Source organism: Portunus trituberculatus, chromosome 40, assembly GCF_017591435.1.
Source record: "Portunus trituberculatus isolate SZX2019 chromosome 40, ASM1759143v1, whole genome shotgun sequence".
Taxonomy (NCBI): domain Eukaryota; kingdom Metazoa; phylum Arthropoda; class Malacostraca; order Decapoda; family Portunidae; genus Portunus; species Portunus trituberculatus.
The window spans coordinates 29,355,230-29,362,729 of record NC_059294.1 but is presented as its reverse complement, the minus strand read 5'-3'; the positions used below and the strand labels follow the sequence as shown (position 1 = coordinate 29,362,729).

The window sequence follows — 7,500 nt, the reverse complement described above, 5'->3', positions numbered from 1 at the left end:
ATATATATATATATATATATATATATATATATATATATATATATATATATATATATATATATATATATATATATATATATATATATATATATATATATATATATATATATATATATATATATATATATATATATATATATATATATATATATATATATATATATATATATATATATATATATATATATATATATATATATATATATATATATATATATATATATATATATATATATATATATATATATATATATATATATATATATATATATATATATATATATATATATATATATATATATATATATATATATATATATATATATATATATATATATATATATATATATATATATATATATATATATATATATATATATATATATATATATATATATATATATATATATATATATATATATATATATATATATATATATATATATATATATATATATATATATATATATATATATATATATATATATATATAGAGAGAGAGAGAGAGAGAGAGATGATGCAACGATACCTGATGGGAAGATAGTTATGTATAAGAAATGTAGTGCCGCGGTGAAGAAGGCAGCTGCTCCAGTAACCAAGCACAGCCACTCCCGCCCATCACATCATACATCGCTCCGCCTACGAAACTGGCTCCTGCGTATCCTGTCACAAAGTATTCAGGGTAACCTGTTATCCACAATGTCTCATATAAAGAATATGGCTATGTGTTACTTTTAAATGGTTAGTAAATTTCATGAGTATCTTAATTCTATTTTTGATCATATTCCTAGTCATGGTTGGTACGAGTTTTTTCTGTAACTTTTGTTACTGTTTATTTCCACTCTTTCAAAGAGATAATGCACATGCTCTCTCTCTCTCTCTCTCTCTCTCTCTCTCTCTCTCTCTCTCTCTCTCTCTCTCTATATATATATATATATATATATATATATATATATATATATATATATATATATATATATATATATATATATATATATATATATATATATATATATATACTGAAACAATAACTTACTCCCAGTGAGATCTAATAGCACTAGTTCAGGAGGTGCTATGAACCTTCCATTAAAGCTAGTTGTGATCTCGTTGAATGTTTCTCTTTGTGTCTCACAATTCAAGGGGCAGTCACAGCCTACCCTCTAATGACAGCTATCCTTCTTCACACAAAACTACATGCACTTTTATTGAGGAATAGTTCTTCACATGGAGGAGGTAGCAGACACCTACCGAAACAATAACTTACTCCCAGTGAGATCTAATAGCACTAGTTCAGGGGTGCTGTGAACCTTCCATTAAAGCTAGTTGTGATCTCGTTGAACGTTTCCCTTTGTGTCTCACAACTCAAGGGGTCAGTCACAGCCTACCCTCTAAAGACAGCTCTCCTTCTTCACACAAAACTACATGCACTTACCACACATATACCCTTCACTCCAAATCAAAATTTAAAAGAAAATGGGACCCAAAATAAACAACGCCTCGGAGTCCCCTCTGGGAGGGACCAAAATGTCCCCAGGTCGGACACCTCTCCTGTTGAAGACCACAAATGCCTTGACACCTCCCTCAACTTTTTCTACATTAACTTCTGCAACATTCGCGGTCTTAGATCTAATTTTCAATCTGTGGAACACCACCTCTCCTCTACTAAACCTCATCTTCTTTTCCTCACCGAAACACAGCTGTCTGAGGCAACTGACAGTAGCCCTTCTCTGTTCCCCCTACTTTCTCTATTCTCATTTTCATTCCAAAGCTGGATGTTGCGTCTATGTACGCAACGACTTAACTTGCTCTCGTGCCCACGCTCTTGAGTCTTCCGAATTTTCCACAATCTGGCTACGACTTAACAGTCACTCTCAAACTAAATTAATCTGTGATCTTTATCTCTTCCCTAACTATAGTAATTTCTTCGACTACTTAACTTCTAAAGTGGAGCACATTCTGTCCCTCTACCCTTTCGCTGAGATTTCCATTCTTGGAGATTTCAATGTTCACCACCAGCTTTGGCTTTCCTCTCCTTCACTGACCACCCTGGTGAACTAGCCTTCAACTTTGCTATCCTCCATGACCTAGAGCAACTGGTGCAACACCCTACTCGTATTCCTGACCGTCTTGGAGACACGCCCAACATTCTTGATCTCTTCCTCACCTCTAACCCTTCTGCTTATGCTGTCACCCTTTCATCTCCGTTGGGCTCCTCCGATCACAATCTCATTTCTGTATCTTGTCCTATTTTTCCAATCCTCCGCAGGATCCCCAAAGCGAAGGTGCCTCTGGCGTTTTGCCTCTGCCAGTTGGGGGACCTGAGGAGGTATTATGCTGATTTTCCTGGAATGATTATTGCTTCCGTGTCAGAGACCCATCTCTTTGTGCTGAACGCATAACAGAGGTGTTAGTATCTGGCATGGAGGCGTACATTCCTCATTCTTTTCTCAACCTAAACCTTCTAAACCTTGGTTTAACTCAGCCTGTTCTCGTGCTATACATGATAGAGAGGTTGCCCACAAAAGGTACTTGAGCCTTCCATCTCCTGAATCTCATGCACTTTATATCTCTGCCCGGAATCATGCCAAGTCTGTTCTTCAACTTGCCAAACACTCTTTCATAAATAGGAAATGTCAAAATCTTTCAAACTCAAACTCTCCTCGTGACTTCTGGCATCTAGCCAAAAACATCTCAAATAACTTCACTTCTTCATCTTTCCTCCTTTATTTCATCCTGATGGCACCACTGCCATCTCTTCTGTCTCTAAAGCTGAACTCTTTTCTCAAACCTTTGCTCACAACTCCACCTTGGACGATTCTGGGCTTGTCCTCCCTCTCCTCCTCCCTCTGACTATTTCATGTCTACAATCAAAATTCTTCGTAATGATGTTTTCCATGCCCTTGCTGGCCTAAACCCTCGGAAGGCTTATGGACCTGATGGGGTCCCTCCTATTGTTCTCAAAAACTGTGCTTCTGTGCTTGCACCTTGCCTGGCCAAACTCTTCCAACTTTGTCTATCGACTTCTACCTTTCCTTCCTGCTGGAAGTTCGCCTACATTCAGCCTGTTCCTAAAAGGGTGACCGTTCTAACCCCTCAAACTACCGTCCTATAGCTTTAATCTCTTGCTTGTCTAAAGTTTTTGAATCTATCCTGAATAGGAAGATTCTCAAACATCTGTCACTTCACAATCTTCTGTCTGATCGCCAGTATGGCTTCCGTCAAGGTCGCTCTACTGGTGATCTTCTGGCTTTCCTTACTGAGTCTTGGTCATCCTCTTTTAGAGATTTCGGTGAAACTTTTGCTGTTGCGTTAGACATATCAAAAGCTTTTGATAGAGTCTGGCATAAAGCTTTGATTTCAAAACTGCCCTCCTACGGCTTCTATCCTTCTCTCTGCAACTTTATCTCAAGTTTCCTTTCCGACCGCTCTATTGCTGCTGTGGTAGACGGCTACTGTTCTTCTCCTAAACCTATTAATAGTGGTGTTCCTCAGGGTTCTGTCCTGTCACCCACTCTCTTTCTATTATTCATTAATGACCTTCTTAACCAAACTTCTTGCCCTATCCACTCCTACGCTGATGATACCACCCTACATCTTTCCACGTTCTTTCAGAGACGTCCAACCCTTCAGGAAATTAACAGATCACGCGGGACGCCACGGAACGCCTGACTTCCGATCTTTCTAAGATTTCCGATTGGGGCAGAGAAAATCTAGTAGTTTTCAATGCCTCAAAACTCAATTCCTCCATCTATCAACTCGACACAACCTTCCAGACAACTATCCCTCTTCTTCAATGACACTCAACTGTCTCCTCTTCCACAATGAATATCCTCGGTCTGTCCTTTGCTCATAATCTTAACTGGAAACTTCACATCTCATCTCTTGCTAAAACAGCTTCTACGAAGTTAGGTGTTCTGAGGCGTCTCCGCCAGTTTTTCTCGCCCTCCAACTGCTTACTCTGTAAAAGGGCCTTATCCGTCCCTGTATAGAGTACTCTTCACGTGTTTGGGGGGGTTCCAGTCACACAGCTTTGCTTGATAGGGTGAAATCGAAAGCTCTTCGTCTCATCAACTCCCTCCTCTGACTTTCTTCTTCCTCTCATCCGTATTCTGTCCAACTCACTAATGCAAGAGTTAACCAGTACGCCCAATCATTCATCCCTTTCACTGGTAAACTCTGGAACTCCCTCCCTGCATCTGTATTTCCAAATTCCTACAACTTGTCTTCTTTTAAGAGGGAGGTATCGAAGAATTTGCTCCCCTAATTCTGGCTGACGGTTTTGGCACTTTTTGTACTTTTGGAGAGCCAGCGCTCAAGTGGGCTTTTTCTAACTTTCTTTTTTGCCCTTGGCTGGCCCTCTTCCCTACGTAAAAAAAAAAAAAAAATATATATATATATATATATATATATATATATATATATATATATATATATATATATATATATATATATATATATATATATATATATATATATATATATATATATATATATATATATATATATATATATATATATATATCTGCCTGTGTGTGTGGCACGACATTTAAGAGTAGAGAGAGTCCCACAGGAAAGGGAGGAAAGTCGCCATTAGGATAGCCAGCGTTCTCTCTCTGCACACCCACCGTCGACTCCAGCTCCTGCAGAAATTATGGTTAGTAGAGGATACACTAGAAAGAAGGTGAACTAAAGATAGAGGACGAGGGAGACGAAGTCATTTCGCGAAGCCTAGGCCTCCTGGAAGAGGGAGATTTCCTCCTGAGCTGGATTATCTACTGGGCTGATGCGAGTGAGCCTGAGAGGAAGACGAGTCCCTGGAGTAGCTCGATGACGAATGCTGCGAGGCACGCAAAGATTAAAGAAAGTTAGAGGTACGTACAGGGCTAATGAGAGGCATCACCTCCAGGAGCGCCACACTCCAAACCACCCGACTCGTCGCCCTGTTCTCCGAGATGGCCGCGGGGTCTTACCCCCAGGCGGCTTGGAGACACAGCCAGGCAGGCTGCAAGGTTGGGTGAGCCAATGTCAGAGGCTGCTGAGTGACATAACCTCTAAGAGCGTCATCCTCCGAACTGTTCGACTTGTTTCCCTGTTCTCCGAGATGCCTGGGTAGCTGACCTTTCTGGCGGCCAAGAGACACAGCCAGGAGGGTTGTAAGATCTGGTGAGGGATGGTCAGGAGTATGGGGCTGCTGATAGGGATCACCTGCAGGAACACTAACTTTCGAGGCATACGACTCGTCCTGTACTTCGAGAGGCCGGGGGAGCTCCCCACCAGGCGGCTCGAAGACACAGCCAGGTGGGTTGCAATATATGATGAGTGAAAGTCGGAGGTATGGGGTTGCTAAGAGGCAACACCTCCAAGTGTGCCATCATCGAAACCATCTGATTAGTAAAAAGGGGCTTGGGGAAGCTCGCACCTGGGTGGCCCAGAGACAGATGGACTAGTCGTGGGATCCGGTGAGTCCCAATTTGACACCCGGTGTAGAATCTACCCAAATCAGGGAGACTTCAGCTTTCTTGCTTACTGCCAAACACTCTGGAAGCTTGGCGCTAGGTCCTGGAGGAGTCTCATGAACCTCCTTGACCCACTCACCACTAACAGAACCGGCGACGGGGTCAAAGCCGGTTTGAAAGTGGCTTGACCATCCCAGGTCTAGGTCACTAGGCTTAATTTGGCGCTATCTAGCAGCCGCTCATCGGGATGTCAGATGCCACTATGGGGGTTGTGTAGAATAAGATGTATGAATGTTAGTATTTAGGATATATATGTATAAGTAGGATAATATGTAGACGTTCCAGCTCTGTACCTATACTACTAGCTACCATTCAAAGAAATGAAAATATTATCATTATTATTATTATTATTATTATTATTATTATTATTATTATTATTATTATTATTATTATTTTTTTTATTACTATTATTATTATTATTATTATTATTATTATTATTATTATTATCATTATTATTATTATTTTTATTAATATCCTTATTATTATTTTTATTATCATTATCTCTCTCTCTCTCTCTCTCTCTCTCTCTCTCTCTCTCTCTCTCTCTCTCACACACACACACACACACACACACACACACACACTCAGAGGAGGGTGGTGACAGTGTGACACTACCACGGGAGGATAGGACATGGACCAGGTGGGGGATATCAAGTAGGTGGAGCCTAAAGGGTTAGTTTTGAAGGATGAACTGAAACCTTCACCTGGTGTGGGCTACCAGGTATTTCTACAGATAATTAATTAATATGGCCGGGATTGGCAAGACGTCAAGTGCTGACATCTGTACCATCAGTGCCAAGTAGCGACAAAATTAGCTTAAAATATACCGTCAGTGTCAACTTCGTTACATACTGAACAAAGTTTTAACTACTGCTGTCAGTACTCAAACACGGTAGTATAACTTAGTACTGTTCATCTGTGATATGTACTATCATTATTTCATTCACACATACCCAAAGTGCCATAGCAGACGCCCACAACACTCTGAACTGTGGTGGAGTAGCCGCGTGGGGCGAGGGAGGATGCATGGACAACTATTGCGGTATAACCGAGGCCAAAGCAGGGTCCGTTGATCATCTCGACGAGCGCTGTCATCCAAAGTATGCCCAAATGGCTTGCAGCTGCCAGACTAAGTAGCCTTAGTGAATACAGGAAGAGCACGGTGGTAATCACTTTCTGGGCTCCATATCGCTGCAGAAACCAGTCTGAAAGGAGGGGAGCCAGGGGATGGAAGTTAATGTGGTCTTCCTTTAATCTTTTGATTTTCATAAAAGGTAACGCTACCATAGTAAATCAAATTATCTCTCTCTCTCTCTCTCTCTCTCTCTCTCTCTCTCTCTCTCTCTCTCTCTCTCTCTCTGACACAATGCTACACCATAATTTTGAAGCAGTCAACTTCTCTAATTTCTCTTGGCACTTATTTCTTTTTTTTCTTTATAGCCCATGATATTATCACATCCTATTCACTTCTCTCATCGAACTCACCACAAAGGAACATGCAAGGAATGGCTGAGAGAGCCTGTACCAACAGTGTGAGACCTTGCACCATGTTAACGTGCTGACCTGATGTACCCATTCGCTCTGCAATGTCTTCTTGTAGCCTGGGGAAAAGGGAGACAAATGATATAAGATAAACGTAGGTACTTCCATCATGAAACTGTTGGAATTAAACTAAAAGTCAATTGAATGATTTAATAAGAGGCACCTTTAAGCAAGATAGACTATCTGTTTATGATGAGAATGTTTCATTATGCACCACTTAATTTAGGAAAAAAAAATGATAAAGGAGATTGGATGTCTTATAGATAATGATTAGAAACTGGTATGAAGATTTCATGCAAGAGAAAAATTCTTAGACTCTCTTCCCTTCCGGAAGTAAACATTTCACACAGAAAAGCCACAGAACGTTTGACTTTGGCAAGGATTTTATAAACTGTGATAGCTAAGTGCATCAGTTATAGGATGACAAAATAGAGCATTTTAG

The 7,500-nt window shown here is 40.0% G+C and overlaps 1 protein-coding gene across 1 annotated transcript in view; it reads right to left on the bottom strand.

Annotated features, from left to right (window-relative positions):
- Nucleotides 1–500: 500 nt before the first annotated feature.
- Nucleotides 501–7,500, bottom strand: part of LOC123516040 — a gene marked incomplete at its 5' end in the record, with an annotated part of 76,974 nt that continues 69,974 nt past the window's right edge. The window contains 3 exon segments of the mRNA XM_045275046.1: nt 501–663; nt 6,470–6,721; nt 7,002–7,117. Coding sequence (XP_045130981.1) covers nt 545–663; nt 6,470–6,721; nt 7,002–7,117 — 487 coding nt within the window. The 3' untranslated portion in view covers nt 501–544.